Source organism: Gorilla gorilla, chromosome 2 (assembly GCF_029281585.2).
Source record: "Gorilla gorilla gorilla isolate KB3781 chromosome 2, NHGRI_mGorGor1-v2.1_pri, whole genome shotgun sequence".
NCBI classification, from domain to species: domain Eukaryota; kingdom Metazoa; phylum Chordata; class Mammalia; order Primates; family Hominidae; genus Gorilla; species Gorilla gorilla.
The window spans coordinates 163,622,502-163,640,963 of NC_086017.1; the positions used below are offsets into that span (position 1 = coordinate 163,622,502).

The 18,462-nt window shown below is 34.3% G+C and overlaps 1 protein-coding gene across 26 annotated transcripts in view; it reads left to right on the plus strand.

Annotated features, from left to right (window-relative positions):
- MBNL1 (muscleblind like splicing regulator 1) overlaps positions 1 to 16,731 on the plus strand; it is a 202,547-nt gene extending 185,816 nt beyond the window's left edge. For 10 of the 26 annotated variants that reach the window (XM_004037865.5, XM_019024082.4, XM_063704305.1 and 7 more), the window contains 4 exons: positions 6,653 to 6,688; positions 7,377 to 7,471; positions 10,384 to 10,458; positions 13,326 to 16,731. In XM_004037865.5, coding sequence (XP_004037913.1) covers positions 6,653 to 6,688; positions 7,377 to 7,471; positions 10,384 to 10,440 — 188 coding nt within the window. In that variant the 3' untranslated portion in view covers positions 10,441 to 10,458; positions 13,326 to 16,731. Of the gene's footprint in view, positions 1 to 6,652; positions 6,689 to 7,376; positions 7,472 to 9,239; positions 9,304 to 10,383; positions 10,459 to 13,325 lie in introns of those variants that run through there. The other 16 variants (XM_019024087.4, XM_055382049.2, XM_063704309.1 and 13 more) reach the window with 4 other exon arrangements.
- The last annotated feature ends 1,731 nt before the right edge of the window (positions 16,732 to 18,462 follow it).

The following is an 18,462-nucleotide window of genomic DNA, read 5'->3' on the forward strand; positions in this document are numbered from 1 at the left end:
TTAACTACAATATTCCACTAGCTGAAATAGCCAGTGCCCCAGACACGTGGATAAAATGATATTTGTACTTGTGAAATAGTATCTTTCAAATTGCAGTTTGCCCATATTGGAACAAAAACTAAATCATTTTGACCTGCAGCCTCACATTTCTCTTATGTTTTGTAATATTGTAACTTTCTTCTCAACATGCATAGTTTTTCAGAAATTAATCTTTTTGCTCTTGTGCAAGTTGCTGTGTCCCTAGATTTTCGCTGCCCCCAACAAACAATCCATCAGTTTTTCTATAGTCAGATGAGCAAAGTTTCAAGGGATTATATGTAACTATCATAATCTCTTTGAAGAAATTAAAACTTATTTTTGTCAGTTTATTTTATTGGCTAAAACATTACCATGAGAAGTGACCGTTTCAGCTAGACCAGAGGTAGTGAGTTATCTCGATTGATTGTTCAGTCAGTTACAGATTGAACTCCTCGTTCTACTCATTGCTGTCTTCTCACTGCTGCACTTGACTAGTCTTAAAAAATATGATAGTTTCTCTACTAAAGTCTAAAAAACAAATCTGTGCTATTTAAAGAAAGCTGAAAAAATCTGTTTTATCAAATAGGTTTCACATTAGTTTTTGCAACAACACTCAAATGACTATAGTTTTTTTTCTAAATAAGTATAACCAATTGCATGGTATGATGACCCTTACTTGTGACACTAGTGTCTCCCTAGAATAGCTTTTTGTCTGTGGATAGAGCCAAAGATGCTAGATAAAGTTCAAATTAGGGAAAATAATAAACTCATTCATAAATCAGAATCAAACTTGTCTCTCTGTGCTAGGTTAAGCATTGCTAATTTAAATAAAATCTGCATTAATTGAAATATGCTGAAAATTTTAAGATATATTTGCATTTATTATTATGCATTTTGCATCAGAGATATTCTATTCTTGATCAATATTTCTCAAATATTGGCCAGGTGCAGTGACTCATGCCTGTAATCCTAGCACTTTGGGAGGCCGAGGCAGGCAGCTCACTTGAGGTCAGGAGTTTGAGGCCAGCATGGCCAACATGGCGAAACCCCATCTCTACTAAAAATCTAAAAATTAGCCGGATGTGGTGATGCATGCCTGTAGTCCCAGCTACTTGGGAGGTTGAGGCAGGAAAATCCCTTGAACCTGGGAGGCGGAGCAGTGAGCCGAGATCACATCACTGCACTCCAGCCTGGGCAAAGGAGTGAGACTCCATCTCAAAAAAAAAAAAAACACACACACAAAACAACAACAACAACAAATATACACACACACACACACACACATATTTCTCAAATATAATCAATATAGTGTGAAATTATTGCATTAGTAACATAAAATAACATTTATTTGCAACTCAGTTTTAAGGGCCTGAAACAGCAAGTTGACCTTTATTAATCACATAATCAGAAGTAGGTAGTGACTCCATGATTATTTTAAAATATTTTCATTCGCTGTGGCATGAAAAGGTTAAAATGGATAGCTCTTCATTATTTCTGCCCCATCACTTTGTCAGACAGTCAGAAAGGAAAGAAGTCTAATGCAGGGAATGTATATGCAAAAGCCTCAGGGGCCAGGCAGGAAACACAAGTGAAGCAAGAATAAATTGAGAGCTGTGGGGTCTGGGAGGCACAGGGGAGCACAGGCTCAGTCTAAAGAGTATAGTCAATGTTCAGACTTTGCCTTTTGTTGCCTCAGAGGATTGTCTGCCTGGCAGGTTGTACTTGCTGTCCACTGCAAACCCTTTGTGGCTCCATTTATATCATAGTCTGTGTAAACCACAATTGATTGTGTATATGCCTCATAGGGTTGGTTGTAAGAAACCCGCACAACCTAACACAGTAGCCCTGACATACAGTGTTGCTAGGTCTTATGGTCTTATGATTTTTTCCCAGATATTCTAGACATTTGTATGTTTATATGTGAAATTTCTCAATATTTAAATTTTGGCAATTCAGTTTTTTAAAAACACCCTTTGAGAACTAAAGGAAATCCATCTTACCACAAATTCACATGTAATCTCATGTCTAATACCTGGGAGAAAAGGAATTTCATTTTCCAAAGTTTGGTTGTTCTGCAGACAAATAATACAGAAGATTTAGATGATCAAGGAATCCGATCTGAACACAATTTAATAATTTGGAAGGTACACTTTTGAAGGCTTTATTGGAACTGGGAAGAAAATGGAATTCTTTTATTTTTCGCAGCTCAGAATTTCAGTGGTCTGTAGTCTGTTGTTTCAATGATAACTTCAGATGTGTAGATCTATTTTATTCAAATTACAGTGAAGCATGGTTAGCTAAATTCTTAGAGCAGGTGGCTGCGTATAGAGTAGGTTGCTGGCAAAAGATCAGGGTTCAGTGACAAGCCAGCCAGCTAGCTAAGAAAAATTACTACATACTTTAACTTTTAAGAACAGAATTGGATTTAATATGGACATTACCCATCTAAGCATCATTCAACCATACATCCATCCATCCTCCTATCATTCTATTCTCCCCTCTCCTTTCCTCTTTTTATCCTTTTTTCCTTCCTCCCTTCCTCTGTCCTTTAGTTTTCCATCCATCTATTCATCCCCCCATTTATCTATCCACCCATCTTTCCATTTATTCAGTCAATAAACATTGATTGTATGCCACATGGTATACCAGTATTTATGTGAAGGATTGCAAACTCATAGCTCAAGGGTAAAATCTAGTATCTAGAAATATTTTTGTTTGTTTAAGAGTGTTTAAATGAAAACTAAATGTAAATCCTTTAGATAGGACACATACTGTACCCTTCAGTTCCAAACGCTACAATTCCCTATTGCCTTAGGCCAGGTTGTTTCAGATATTTTGTTCAAAAGAGCTACGTTTTATTGAATGGTTGCTCTTGTTCCCTGCTGCACTGAGTGCTTTGCCTACATTATCTCATTTTTTTTTCGCAATGCCCAGAAGGTTGGCATTAATATTTTCATTTTACCAATAAGTAATTTGGAGCCTAGTAAGGTACAGTGATTTGTCCCAAGTTAAATGGCTTTTGTAAGGTTTAGATTTAAGTACAACTTGAACTCAAGTCAGGCTGACTTGGTTAGTCTCTCAATATCTATTACACGAAGACCTTAAAAATGATTTGGGAGAGTGGAAGTAGCCCTTACTGAACACCTAACTCCATGGTGTTTCACACCTTCCACCTCATTTAAAGATAAATACAAGTATTAGGTTAAATTCATATTGAAGTTTTGTCTTTTCAAATTTTGATATATACTTGTTTTAACCTTCCCCTTTCAGGACCAGATTGATTATTTGTAGATATTGTGCATAATTTAGGATCTATTTATGTTATATGTATGAGTTTTCACTCATGAAATTACGGCGTGTAAGAAATACCACTTTCCTTTACACCATTTTTTTTTTCATTGAAATTAAGTCTAGCTCTGAACTCTGATCTCTATCTCCCTGGGTTGAGAGAAATAACAGGCATTACTGGGAATCCAGGACTACATGCCCCAGCTCCCTCTCTTTCCTGACCTTACCTCAATGTGAGGTCCTGTACAGTCCAGTATTCTCAGACAGGCTATGCATTCTTCATGCTTCAGTCACCGCTGCTCACTGCTGATATGATCATTGTCCATGCTTGCAAGAGCTCTTAAGAAAGGTACTCCAGGGGTTCTGTGCTTGCCTTGGGTATAGGCTTCCTTGTCTATGCCCTCCAGGCTCCCATGCCCTTGAGGGCCTGATGTCTGCAGGGCTATTGTGAAAGAACAGGCTACCTACCCAGCTACCTGTGGAGCTGCACACTGCCTGCCACTTCAATCTTGAGGAATTTTTTTCTCTGCCCTACATCACCATGTTTGCTTACCTACCATCTTCAGAATCACACCTCTTGTCTCCCTCTCTAGCATATCTCCCTCAATCAGTGTTGGCTTATGAGTTTTAACAGTTCTGAAAATACATTTACTTTAAGCAGCTTCTATTTTGGCTTATATTACAACTCTACCAAGAATAAGGCAACAAAAGGCCAGGAAACTCTTAGGTGGTGGTGTAGGTCTAAGGGCAGGGGTAGGCAGGGTTGTGTTTATACAAAGAAGAGAAAAAGATTTGTCACATTTAGTATCATTAATACATGTAATCATTTATAATTATGTATATTAATAAATTATAATTAATAAAAACAAAGAAGGTACTGCTTGTTTGGATACCAATTTTGAGAATAATCCAACTGATTGTTAACTTTTAGTCTTAAAATGATATACACTATTTTTAGAAGATCTTAATCAGCCTAATACTTCTTATAATCAACCTAAATAGGACTGAATTATTACATCGAAATTCTAACTTCCAACTAAATCTTCATTACAATTCTTTTTCTCTCTTCTACTTACTTCCCTTCTACTCCAAGTAATTTTAAGTATGCATACGTCTTATTTGTAAATTATCATCCTAGTTTTTCCTACATTTTCATACATATCAACTAAAATTTTTGATTTAAAAGGTCATGCAATTAAAATAACACATTTCTCAGAAGCACACCATTCTGCTCTGCAAATATCTTTGTAGGAGAAATTGGAAATTGACAAATACATTCACTTAAATTTTGCTTTGTGCTGAAAATTGAGGAAAAATTTAAATTGGCCATTTGCACATTATTATTAGTAAATCAGCCCATGTAAAGATGGAAACTATGGTCATTTCAAAAGTCATTTTCATTTTTGGTAAGTGGGTCCTACAGCATTATGTCCTCATATTTGTGAGTTATTGCACCCTGGCTAGTATTTTCATTGCTGCCTTATGTTTATTTGCTGCAAATCCCTCTCAAAACTGTGTGCATTGGTTATAATGCTAATGAGGAAGATAATTCAAACTAAAATTCAAATCATAATAGCTTTAGGATTTTAGAGAGATAGTATAAGGTTAACTCATTTTCAGCATGTGCAGACTTAATTATGCATGGGATGAAATACAGTAGGCAAGTCTCAGCCTCATAATAAATAATTGAAAAATATAACCTGTACAATATTTAAACTGGCTTTAATATTACTTAATTATCACATTATTCTTTTTCATTCGTCATTTCTTTTCCAATTCTCTCACCCTACCATTAAGACAGTAATGATTTTATAAGATGTAGATCCGGTATTAAGTTTTGCTTGCTCTACTGTCTCAAATTATTATAACTTCTTTGTTATTACTGGTTTGTTTCTGTTTGTCTTTCACAAGTCTTTGACTCAGTAGTAGTAGCAAATGACAGAGATCTTCAAGTGTCTTAATGCTTGTCAATATAATATTATTCCACTTGATAGGATGTGTCCCCAGATTCATTACAGAGTTTAATCATTGATCACTCTGTCCACAGTCTAATTGTGATAACAAACTAATCGCAGCTGTTACAGAGATGCCAGTTAAGTAATCTGTGTTTCAGTTGAGTTTCTCAATGGCAGCTTTATTTTATAGGGCCATCTCTGACAAGATTCATTTGGCAGATATTTTTCTAACAAATGTTCGTCCCAGATGCTGCTAGTATTTAAACAGGATATGCTAAGATTTAGACAGAAATATAAAATCCTTGGATATTTTAAAACCTAGAATTCTAAAATAATCCCATAGAAAGAACAGTAGTTCTGCATATGGGAAAGTGCCTTGTACTTGGTAAAATAAGTTAAATTTTCAATATTTACATGTCAAAGAGAACAAGGACTATCTATATATGCAACATTTATTTTTGCTTATCATGGTTGAACAATTGTCAGCATCAGTGCTAACACCCCATATGTGATGTATGTATTTTCACTCTCTCCCACTCAAGGTTTTTATTGAAGTCTAATTAGCAGTTTCTTGCGTGTGAAATTTTGTAGAACATTTGCTACTCCCAGAAGTCTTGAAGGTCTAAACCAGCAATGAAAACCACTCTGATTTCCTAGATACTGTGACGTAAACCAATTTGATATTTATAAGAAATTATATTCCCCCTTAATGCTTTTCCTACATTTTAATTTCAAACTAAGGAAATGCACAAATTTCACTATTTTATGTATAATTTATTGCTTGGCATCCCTCCAAATACAAATCCTGTATGAATAATTACAACCCCTTTCATGTTTATATGGTTGCTGCTACAATGAACAGGAAAATAAAGCAAAAGGAATGAAAATGAATGTTTGGGTTTCATTATATTGTTAAGTCAGTTTTGTACATTGAATTATTTAGTATTTAATAATAAATAATATCTTTAGTAAGTTAATGTGTGCCTGATATAAGGAAAATGTTAAGGCATTCAAAAGTTAAAGTCAGAAATAGCAAAACGACCAGATGGTTAGTAATCAGATTAAAACAAAACAAATTACAATATTATTTTTAAAAGAATTAAGTGGATTTAAATTACTTCCAAAATACTTTTGTTTATAGGCAACAATTAAGAGAAACAAAGTGTACCAGCACACAGTTAAACTGGCTTTTATTCTTCACTTGAGACTAGTTCTAATTGATCACTGTGCTATTGTATGATTTGATTGTGCTGACAGTTACATGCCACTGTTCCCATAATAACAATTTTTCTTCTTTGTTCAAATGAATTTTCTAATTACACGTGTGATGGGATGTTTTAATTCTTTTCCCTTTTCAAATCCACCTTCCTGTTGCAATGCATGATGGGCAGGCTCAATATTGTGCATGACACCCGCTACAAGTGTTGGTAGGTGCCAGCTTTGTTTCTTGATTATCTTAAACCTATGGTGTACCTCACAGCCCCTCAAAATCCACTGCTAAGTTTAACTTATATCTATTGGGCAAGTCCATTTCCCTTTTACTAACACTTGTCAATTAAATGCCATTTTCTATTTAATTGACATGGACTCACATAAGTGTTTTCTTTACACACAACAGTTTCCTTTAGTCACCTTTGGTGGATTTTGATTGGACTATGAGTTCTGGTGTGTAAAAAAAATCTATTTCATAAAAGTAATATACTGTATATTTTTATAATAGTAAATGAGAAAAAAAACTTTCATTCAAACAGATAACTGTATATATGAAGTAAATACTTGTATTTTGACTTAGATTTTGAATGTCTGACTATGAACACTATATAAAATTCTTGTTTTTGACTTAGCATATTAAGCCTGTTTGTGTCAATTTTCTTGATTTGATGGTAACAAGCTTTTTTCCCCCTTTTTTTTCTCTTTCATCCCTCCTCCCCTTCTCTCCTTGGAATGTTGTCCTGCTTTGCGCTGTGATTGCATGTCACTCGCTGGTGATGATGTCCTGTCACATGGCTTATTGCTGTGATAAATACCATGCCCAATTATCTCTTCCATGTTGCCATGGTTTCCATATTGCTACACTCTTCTGTATGTTCGCTTATATGATTTTCCCTCCGAAAGTTCCCATGGTGCACGGTGCTACGCCAGCCACTGTGTCCGCAGCAACAACATCTGCCACAAGTGTTCCCTTCGCTGCAACAGCCACAGCCAACCAGGTTTGCTAATTTACAGCTTTGTTTCTTAAAAAACAACTCTAATAGGGCTCAATCCAACAGCCCTTACGCACGTGGATTTCCCATTGAGGTCAGTGGGAATCGTGTGTACGTGAGGGCTGTAGAGGTTGCTTTAATAAGCATGGGGTTTCAAAGATACCTCTTGTTGGCCTACACATTCTCTCTATGATGAGCAGCAGAATGCTTTTATGCCATTTATAAGTGCTCCAAAGTCGTCGCAGCTCCATTTCTGAAGCTACTAAAATGATATTTACACAAGCAATTCTCAATTGGTTTCAACCAATCTTGCAGGTATTTTGACCAATCAAAAATAGAGGCCATTTTAAGGTTTTTATTTAAAATATTTGGTATATACAGTTTCTTAGTTCTTGCCTAAATGATTAATAGAAAGTAAAATACTTAAATGTATTACATATGCCACAAATGACCACTCTTGTAAATAAGTTTGTTATAAATTCATTATAATCTGAATCATTTAATGAGCAGATTCAAAATAAATTGTTTGCATATAGCATTTCTAAGCTTTTATTCTCAATGCTTTCAGTGAAAGAAAAATCCTAAGCGCTCTTATTTTTATAATTACCCTGCATAAATGTTGGAGATTTATGAAGGAAAAGAAAAGAAATTAAGTATGGCAAATTGACAGTCATTCTGTATTCCATGCAAGTTTATTGCAGGATACTTTTAAGTGAAAGGGATTTGTTTCATAAATTTAAATTTTATGATATACAGTAATAACTATTTAAAAATAAATGATGATTTAAAATATTTAAAATTTAAAAATTGACATTTATTCACCCAGCATTTTCTGATTCTACTTAAAAATATTTTCTAGAAAATACTGGTTGATTTCAAGTTTCATTTATGTAGATTTGGGCTTCAATAGAGTTGATAGTGTATGAAAAACATAGAGCCAAGCCACATTTCAGATAATCCACAGATGAAGATTAAATGTAGCCAAATGAATCTCAAAAGAATGAGTGTCAGATGAAAATGAACATGTTCCCCCTTGGGAAGGGAAGACCAATTAAGACATAGATTTGTTGTTATTACTGTGAGGAGTAGCCACCCTTGTTCTATAATACATCACGTACTGTTGATGAAGAACATTCAGCTATTAGTACAGCCATTAAAAACTTTCAAAATCAGAACACAAAAATGAATTTAACGTTTCAGTCAAGCTTTAAATATTTCTTGGCAAAGAATCATTAATTTTTCAGAAGCTTGTCAAAATAGCCCTGGGTTTACGTGAACACGTCAGACTCATTTACAAGAATGCTAGATTGTGCATATGTGGCATGTTAATAAGTAACCTTTGGTAGAACTATTATGATGGATTCAATACAATCCATCTATGGTGCAAATCAATGATAAAGAACTCTCATGCGTCTCCCATGTATGACTGTAGAATTGCTGGTGTAAGCAGAACTATAGCAGAGCAAATTTCAACATGCCCTTGGCCACCTGGGTTGTAGGGGACACTTTACTTTTTGCATTGTGCTGTGACCATTTCATGCATAATCTTGGATCTTCATACTATTTGACAACCAAAAGAAAGAAAAGGGAATGGATATATATATACACACATATATTATATCTACATATACATACATATGTATATGCCTACAGTACATTAGCAATGCTGGAAATAGCTGATGCCACAAAATGCAGCCTGCATGCATGCAGAAGTTTATAGCTGGCCCTTCATCTGCATCGATTGGTGTTGAAGGTCCTTGGTATGTTTCGACAGCCCCATCCTTGATGCTTCTACACTGTTGGGTGCAACATCCTGTCCTGCAGCAGCAGGAAAAATGGTATGAGAAGCTTCATTATGCTTGGAGCACATTTTCGTGCCATTTGCCAATGCTGTAAAATTGTGTAAAAATGTCAGCTGAGAACTGGAAATAAAACAGGGACATATTAATATACACGCCAGACTGTGGATTGTAGTATGTTGAATTAGCCTAAGATGTCTAAATTGAAAGAACAGCAACAAAATGCCTTTGTGTATGTGATTTCATTATTCTCCCAACAACATTGCTGAAATGGGATTAGTATCATTTTGTAGAAGAGACTTAAGCATAGAGTAATGAGTTGCTTTGCTCAGGGTCACACAGCCAGTAAATGGATCTCTGGGGGTAGCACCCGTGTCATCAGTCCTCTGACAGTCTCAGTCTATTGTGCTGCCTCTCTCAGGTTAGCAGGCATTAATTTCAGGTTGAAGAATCAAGCTACAAATCTGAAGTTCTTAACTTTGGGAACTATTGAAATAAGTCAACTCTATATTGGTTTCTTATTGTATTTTCTCTCAAGTTCTCTAATTCTCTTGCCCATTTAAAATATAATAAAAGGTGTCATCAGGATTCAGAAATATGTTCTGAAGTAAACTTAGGCTCTTACCTAGTTCTTTTGAATTACTGCTTTATAATTCTTACCTGGTATTTTTAATTTGGGAAAAAAAAAGTTAGACACCCTAATTTGAACGAAAATGTTAGAAATTTGGTTGCACAAAAATAGGCAAGACATTTCCTTATCTGATTTCTGGATGATTACTAAGTAACTGAAACCACGCGGGTGTGTGTGTGTGTGTGTGTGTGTAGGCCAACAAAAAGGGCTTCTTTCAATTACTGCTCTGCATGAATTTTTGATAGTTTTACTTATTTCCTAAAAGCTGGTAACATTTATAGAATAGTATTTAACATGAAGATTTTAAAGTTAGTTGCTACTTTGGCATTTAAGTTTACATTAACTTACTGTTATGTTGACCAGATAAGGACTATCACCTCACAGCTGAATTTCACTTTTCTTTAAAAATTTAATATTAAAATGTTTTCATCTCTTAATTGTTGGCTTGCTTGCATGGATCATTCATTAAATAATTTTTTATTTGCTAGATACCCATAATATCTGCCGAACATCTGACTAGCCACAAGTATGTTACCCAGATGTAGAATTTTCATCACTAAACAGTAAGTTCATTATGTAATTTATAGTTGCATATTTGTGGTGGTGTTTTTTAAGATAGCAATTTTATAGTGCACTTAAAATTTTGCAAAATCTCTGAGAAAATATATACAGATCACATTTTTATCTTAAATGGGTGTGAGGAATTTTATCAGACATCTTTATAACAAATATGTCAATATCACTTAAATACACAAAGTACTAAGAGAAAATAAATTTTTTAAATTTCTGATTAGAGATAAACACAGCATAAAGAAAATGTATGACCAAAAAGTAATTAGAAGGTGTAGATCAAGGGTTGGCAAACTTTCTTACAGGGTCAGACAGTAAGTATTTTTGCTGTGTGGGCCATATCGTTTCTGTTGCAGCTACTCTCCTCTGCCATTGTATCATGAAAGCAGCCAGAGACCACATGTAAACAAATGGGTGTGGCTGTGTTCCAGTAAAACTTTATTTACAAAAATAGGCAGTACATCACATCTGGCCCACAGGCAGTAGTTTGGCTGACCTCTGATGTAGATTATCACTTTTTTTTTTTTTTTTCATTCTTTGGCTAAACCTTAAATGGGACTATGTACTTACTTCATCCCATGCACCACCATACACAGGGGCATTAGAATGTAATGAGTTTGGCTAAGCGTGGTGGCTCACACTGGTAATCCAAGCACTTTGGGAGGCCAAGGTGGGTGGATTGCTTGAGCCCAGGAATTTAAGACTAGCCTGGGCAACATGGTCAAACCCTGTCCTACAAAAAATACAAAAAAATCAGCTGGGTATGGTAGCACACTCTGTAGTTCCAGCTACTAGGGAGGCTAAAGTGGGAGGATCACTTGAGCCCAGGAGGTTGAGGCTGCAATGAGCTGTGATTGCGCCACTGCACTCCAGCCTGGGCAACAGAGCAAGACCTGTCTCAAAAAAAAAAAAAAAAAAATGTAGTGACTCTGACTTTAAATAAATATATACACATAATCAAATATATGTGTACACACAAATCTACATATTCAAATGAATCTTAGGTACTTTAAAGTAGTTACCTCAGAGGATCATATAATTCTGAAAATGTTGCCATTGCCACATTTTAAAAATGGTTTGAAAGTCTTGTATTTTGTCTTTAAAAACACTGTCTTAAATACTTAAAAAGGTGTCCATTTTTCATCCATAGGAATATGTTTTGTCCAGTATGCATGCATTCAAGTTATAACATGTGCTCAGATGCTTGTTAGATATTTATTTTTATATTTAGAAAGAGACATTACATTTAAAACTGAAATTGGTTAAGATGGGTGACCATTCTTTGTTGCTTCCTTTATTTATTAACATATTTACAAATGAGTTTTTGGTGCTACTTTGTGTTATTACCATGGCAAGGAGATAAAGGTAAATAGATAATAAGATAAAGATGTAAGGAATTTCAGGATAATATAGTAAAATAAGAGAGGTTTGAAGAAATTTCTCTTAGAGCAAAGATGAAGGAGCAGCTGTTCCCACCAGGATCCGTAAACAAATGAATGTGGACAATGAAGGTGTTGTTCTAAAGAGAATGGAGGTGTAAAGGCCTTGTAAAAGAAGGACAGTGTGCCAAGTCAGGAAACGATGGTGGCTGAGAACCAACTCAGAAACTCTTGTGATGTTAATCTGTAGCAAAGCTGGACAAAGTCAAAGCCCATGCAAGAAAGGAGAACAGGCAGAATTCAATAGCCATTTAAGAAAGAAATGATAGGCTCAACTGGAGAAGTACTGCCAAAGATATGCTGCAATCGTGAATTATTAAAATTGATTTTTGTTTATTTCATAAGTTTCCTGAAAGCAGTTCTGATAAAAAGGTTCAGATTCTGAACAATAGCCACATTTGTAGAAGAAGAGGCATTACTTTGCAGTGTTGTAGGTTTAGAAGAAGAGTTTTTTTGACATGCCAAAAAAATCTGTTTCAAGCTCTTATAGTCAATTAGGTGTGTTTGGTATGTATATATTTAACTAAATTCTGTTTCTTAGCAATAATCCAGGTTGAAAAAATATTTCTAAAAATAATTAGCAAACCAGTAGTTTTGTCTGTATTGAAGCTAAGCTTTTAATGTTCTGTTCATTTAACAAATGATTGCTCGTCTTCATGAGGAGTTGCAACATTTAAACTGGTTTTTGAGTCACTAGATTATGATTTCTTTCATTTTCAAGGTTGTATTGTGAAGCATACTTTTAATATATGTAAATATTCCCTGCTGAGAACAAATTTCATGTAAAAACTGGAACTGTTAATCCACAAGTACATTGTAATGTCTATTACAGCTTAATTCATGAGTAATAATTCTGTAATTCAAAAAGAATGATTTTTATTTTCTTAGTTTTAGGTGAAAAAAGTTCAACAAACTGAATTACCCAAAGCCATCACTTAAAGTATCATTCTTTTTTTTTCAAACATGCATTATGCTAATCAAGCACCCAAAAAGAATAAATCTTGTTTAATAGAACATATTACATGAATTTTAATTTTGTAGACCAGACCTTTACTCTTGAAACCTTATTAAACTTCAGAAAAGAAGTTTAAATTTTGCCCTACAACAATTGTGCTAATAAAGAGCTCTGTATATTAGGCCCCTTGATTCTGCAAATGTATTTTATACTTTTAGTTTAGGATTGGTAAATTTTGGAGCACATTCTACAGTTTTATTAAATTGTACGTGTTATTTCATTCGTGTAGAGATGATAGACAAATTTTGATCTGTCTACTCTTGTAAAATAGTTTGTTTTTATATGAAGATATAATAACGTAAATATACTGGTTAATCAAAAAGAAAATTTTCATATTAAATGTATATTAGAAACTGCTTTTAGATATTATCTGTTCTAACAAAGCTTATCTCTTTTTCCCTTGTAGATCATGCTAAAGAGGAAAGGACAGTGTGCTTGGTTAGAGTAAAGGACGAGGTCATTAGCCATATTGTATATATCGTCAAGCAACACACACAAAAGTTCCTCAGCCACAAGACATCCACATATTGCATGTTAACCAGAAGAAAAGACAACATTTTCCGGAAATCCACTGCACACTGTTGCCTATACACTTTGTACATTTAATTGATATTTGTGCTGAGGTGATATTCCTGTCTAAAAGAACAACATTGTCTTTCTTTTCTAGCACAGAGTTATGCATTCAAAGATGCATACCTAATTAGTTTCCTATATATTCATGCCATCTTGAAAAGACAGACTATGGTGTAACCATGATTCTATTATGTATTGGTACGTCTGTAGACCAAGATATAATTTTTTAAAAATAAGTTTATTTCTTTCAAGGTTTACAAATAACAAAGGTGCACCTTGTATTTAAAATTGCCATTATAGATGAGAGCGTGCATGCACAGTCATTTTTGTTTAAGAGTAATATTTTTAATGTAATAGATTGTAAGACGTGGTGAGGGAGGGATCTGACAGAGATGAATGTGCCAAGCAAAACCACAACTGTGTATATTTTAAAGCACATCATGGCTTTAAGTACCATGTTGTTAAGGATTCTCATGAAGTGCCATAGACTGTACATCAAATTAGAGTATTATTTCTTCAGTGTTATTGTTTTCAGAGCCACATTTTGTTGCATATTTGCTAGTACTAATCAGTCAAAGGGCACCATTCTTTTTTTTTTTTTTTTTTTTTTTAAACCAAAGCTGTCTCAGAAATGGCCAATTTAACTTTACAGTAACAATAGACAGCACAACACAAACTCTCTCAATACAGATAAACTCACACATACTGGAGATATATATATAATAGATATATATAAAATTATTTTAATGCATTGTAGTGTAATATTTATGCATACTATACTGTATAACATGTTATTCAAAAGGGATTGCCATTTCTGAGACACAGTAACAAAAAATGTTTGAGGAAATTATTTTGCTTCTATTTATAGCCTCTGTCAAAAGTCAAAAGACTATAAATGCTTTGCAAAAATGGTTTCACGTTTGCTTAAATGCTTCATCACAGTCACATTCAAAATAGTGACTCTAAACAAAGAAGAAAGCAGCACTGTCATCAGATGCATGATAAACCAAAATATGAAAATGGGAAATGTTTAATTAACCTAGTAATTGGGTGGGTTAAGTACATGGGTGAATTTTATATGTGATTTTTGTTTTGTTTTGTTTTGTTCAGATTAACTGCTTATAGCCTTAGAAAGCCTTTTACAAAATTAAAAAAAAATAGATGTGCATTCAGTTTTTAAGAATGGAATCATCCAAAGGAATTCCTTTTTTTGAGGTTTGGATGTTGCAGCTAGTAAAGGATATTTTTGCTCTGTTCAGCAGTTCTAAAAATTGCTGAAGTAGGGGCCAGGTCACTGGTAGTTATAGTATGGAATGGGAGAAGTGAAAGTTCAGTTATAGAACTTTCCATACTTCCAAGTTTACTGCAAGTTTTTATGCTTGAGAGAGATGCTTTCTAATATAAGACTGATGTGTTGATTTTACTGATTGTACTGTACATCTATTAAAGCCTTAGATTATTACATTACGGGTTGGAACCCATACCAATGTAATTTCAATCGTGTTAAGAAAGTAATGGTGACTTCACATGTTATTGTAGTTAGTTACATTATAGAATATTACTTATTTTTCTTGTTAAAATGTAGTTTTTCATTTCCTACATTTATTAGATTTTCATTTTCTATTAACAATTGAATACCATTTCAGTTTATAGACTATTGTTTTATTAGATTTTACCAATGAATTTTTCAAAATACAAAAAAAAGTAGTTTTTCCTTCATAACATACTCAGTTTTGAATTACATGTAGTGTCATATGAATATTCGTATTGTTAACTAAATGATTTATATTTTACTGATTTAATATTACAGTGTAAGAATGTCAGTCATTGTTAGTTCTTGTCTAGTTTTCATTAAAAGAACAAAGATCTTTTATATGGATATCTTATAAATATATAATCATTGCTAAGTAAGAAGTTAAGTTGTTGCTATCGCAACAATCCTGGCAGACAATTGAGTAATATTTTGATGATTTATTTTGTTTGTAATTAGTTATTATAAGAAGATCTAGATCCTAGATATTAGAATAAAATTTATTTTCTACTGTATCCATTTCAAATGTTAAAATATTGTTTAATATTTTTGAAATCCCTGAGTATCAGGCCTTGTTATAAATAAGCTGCATAATCAATAAACAGAACAAGGGACTTTTTGTTGATAATCCAAATACTCAAAGTTTACGTAATGAAAATTATAGCGTGTGTGCAAACTCTTGAGGGTTGATTATGCTGCAATTTAGCATGTTGGAACGTCTAGGGAGAAGGTTGACTTTTTGCACTTCTGTATATAGTCAAAAGAGAGAAACCTGTATAATAGTAAGATCTTATTTTGAATAAAAACGTCTATAATTACAAGGAGTTTTGTTAAGGCTAATACAATGACAGACTGAGCAAAATTGCTTGCAAAAGTGGCACAGAGTTAGCACTCCATACCCCTTCAAACATGTTGCTTTGCTTTCTTGTGGACAGCTTGTAGTTTGCCAGGATTTTTTCAGCTGGAAAGATATGCCATCCTTTCAAACCCTCATGACTGACAAAAACTCCATGGGGCCAAATCTGCCTGAAGATCATTACCAAAAATAGCAGGTACTTCTACCATTAAGGTGAAATCATGGATCAGATATTCCTTACATTTTTCAAAACTACTGCATGTTTAAAACTTCAACAAAAAGAGAAAGAACTATACTAAGAACATATATTATTCAGATCAGTTTCTGCCAATTTCAGTGGTTTATTGTTCACAAAAAAAATCTTCAAAACAAGTATTGACTTTCACAAAATTTAAATCATAAACAGGCAAACCAAACAGCACACTGTAGCTATAGTTGTTATGTGATTGTTTTTTAATTGCTGTAGGATCCTGTTCTTTCAGCAGGTGAAAAATAAAACGCAGTTCAAATTTCATGGTTTTAATTTTCAACTCAGAAGCACTCAAAAATGCAAAATGTGATAATGGGCACTTGTTAAAAGAATTAGTGTATCCAGCCTTCACTCCAGCTGGTTAAAAATGTTGCACTTATCAGCAACCCTACCACTTTCATCTGCTGAAAGGACAAATGTGCTTGGTTTTACTATAATTATGTAATCACAACTTACTTTCTGCTTGTAGTTGCTTAAAATTATGTATTTTGTCTTGGGCTGCAATTTGTTTTATGCTTATTTTATTATTACTGCAGTAGTTGACTTTGCTGTATGGAAAAATAAAGTGAAATTGCCCTAATAAAACTTCTCTTTCTTAAGTATATTTGTGTATCTGAGATTGAATACTAAATTATTTTTGCGTGTTTCATGTATTCATGCATATGTATCTTTACAAACATATTGATGTATAAATTTGTTACCTGGTTTTAACTGATTGCAACTGCGAGGAAGGCATTTGTTGTCTTTCTCACTAATTATCCTTTGATACTGAGAGGGAGAATCTAAATCAGCATATATTGCCCTCCTGTGCCCAATGTTTTCTGAAATTCTTGCCTTCCCCTGTCTGACACTTTAAGTGCCGATTGAAATAGTTTTAAGTGTCAGGGTGAAAAACGGTAAGAAAAAAATTATACATTATAGATCACTATCTTTTATTTAAAAAATCTTATTTGCCTGACTGCTGCGTCAGCTGATTAGGACTGGAAATCAGGCAATCCAAGAGAGATGATGGCACTGTATTCAGAGGGATGAAAGAAATTATGCATATGATCTATGAGGCAGGCCATGATATTACTCCTGAGGGGTGTGTGTGTGTGAATGTCTTAAACGGTGGGTTAAAAACTTTGTTGAAGTGGGGCCTGGCATCACATGTAAGCTTTGCAGTTTCTATAGATAGCCAGTGAATGCCAAAGTTTCAACATGAAGAATGTGCACATTGTATCATTTAGTTCTACTTTATGCTGACTGCCACTTGGTATTTGTCAAGAGTTACAAATGCTCATTTGTAGGTTGATGCCTTTTTTTCTAAAATTTATTGTGATAAAAATAGGTGCATTATTCATAATCAATACAGTTCTGTTACTGGTTGAGTTCTAAAGGACAATTCTGTTATTTTCAGTAGGTCCAACTGTTCTGGGTGCCACTTGTCAAAAAGAATGGCTGCCCTGAAGATGATTGTCTAAAGCAGGAGTTCACAGCCTTTTTTGAGTAATATCAAGACATCTGGCTCTTTCCAGTTAGTGATATTTTGGAAATCTTTTCATTGAAAAAAATGCATAACTAAAAGTCCTTGTGACTTTTGCAATACTTTAAATGAAACTGTATTTTGTTCATCACAACAGCATATACATGCATCTGAAAAATTTTCAGTAGAGTTATTATCACAACGCCCACTAGGAGTCCTCAGCTCACAGAATGGGACTCTGTTAGAAGTCATTCGTTTTTCATTTGGAGAACAAAATCGTTTGCTAGAGCTATTACTTCATCACATACCCTTGGTACTCGTGGAATTTAAACTTTGAAATGATACTAAAGGTCAGTAATGTAGCAATCTATTATTTCACTGAGACATACTTTTGAATGCCTGTATGAATGCTTTCATACAGGAAGTAGTCACTAAAGCACTGGGGAGACATTGCAGTGGTCGAGGAACGGCTCAAAAATCAGAACACCTGGAATCACGTCTCAGCTCCCTGACCTTGGCAAATTACTTCTCTGACTCAGTTTCCACTTTAATAAAATAAGTACAAGAATATAAATACTGCACCATTATTGAGTGGTTTCCAGACTTTGCTGCAAACTGTAATTATCGGGGAGGTTTTTTTTTTTTTCTTTGAGACAGTCTTGCTCTGTGGCCCCGGCTGGAGTGCAGTGGCGCGATCTTGGCTCACTCCAAGTTGCGCCTCCCAGGTTCACGCCATTCTCCCGCCTCAGCCTCCCGAGTAGCTGGGACTACAGGCGCCTGCCACCACGCCTGGCTAATTTTTTGTATTTTTAGTAGAGATGGGGTTTCGATACTTTTAAAATAAAACTCAATAAAAGTATCGATACTT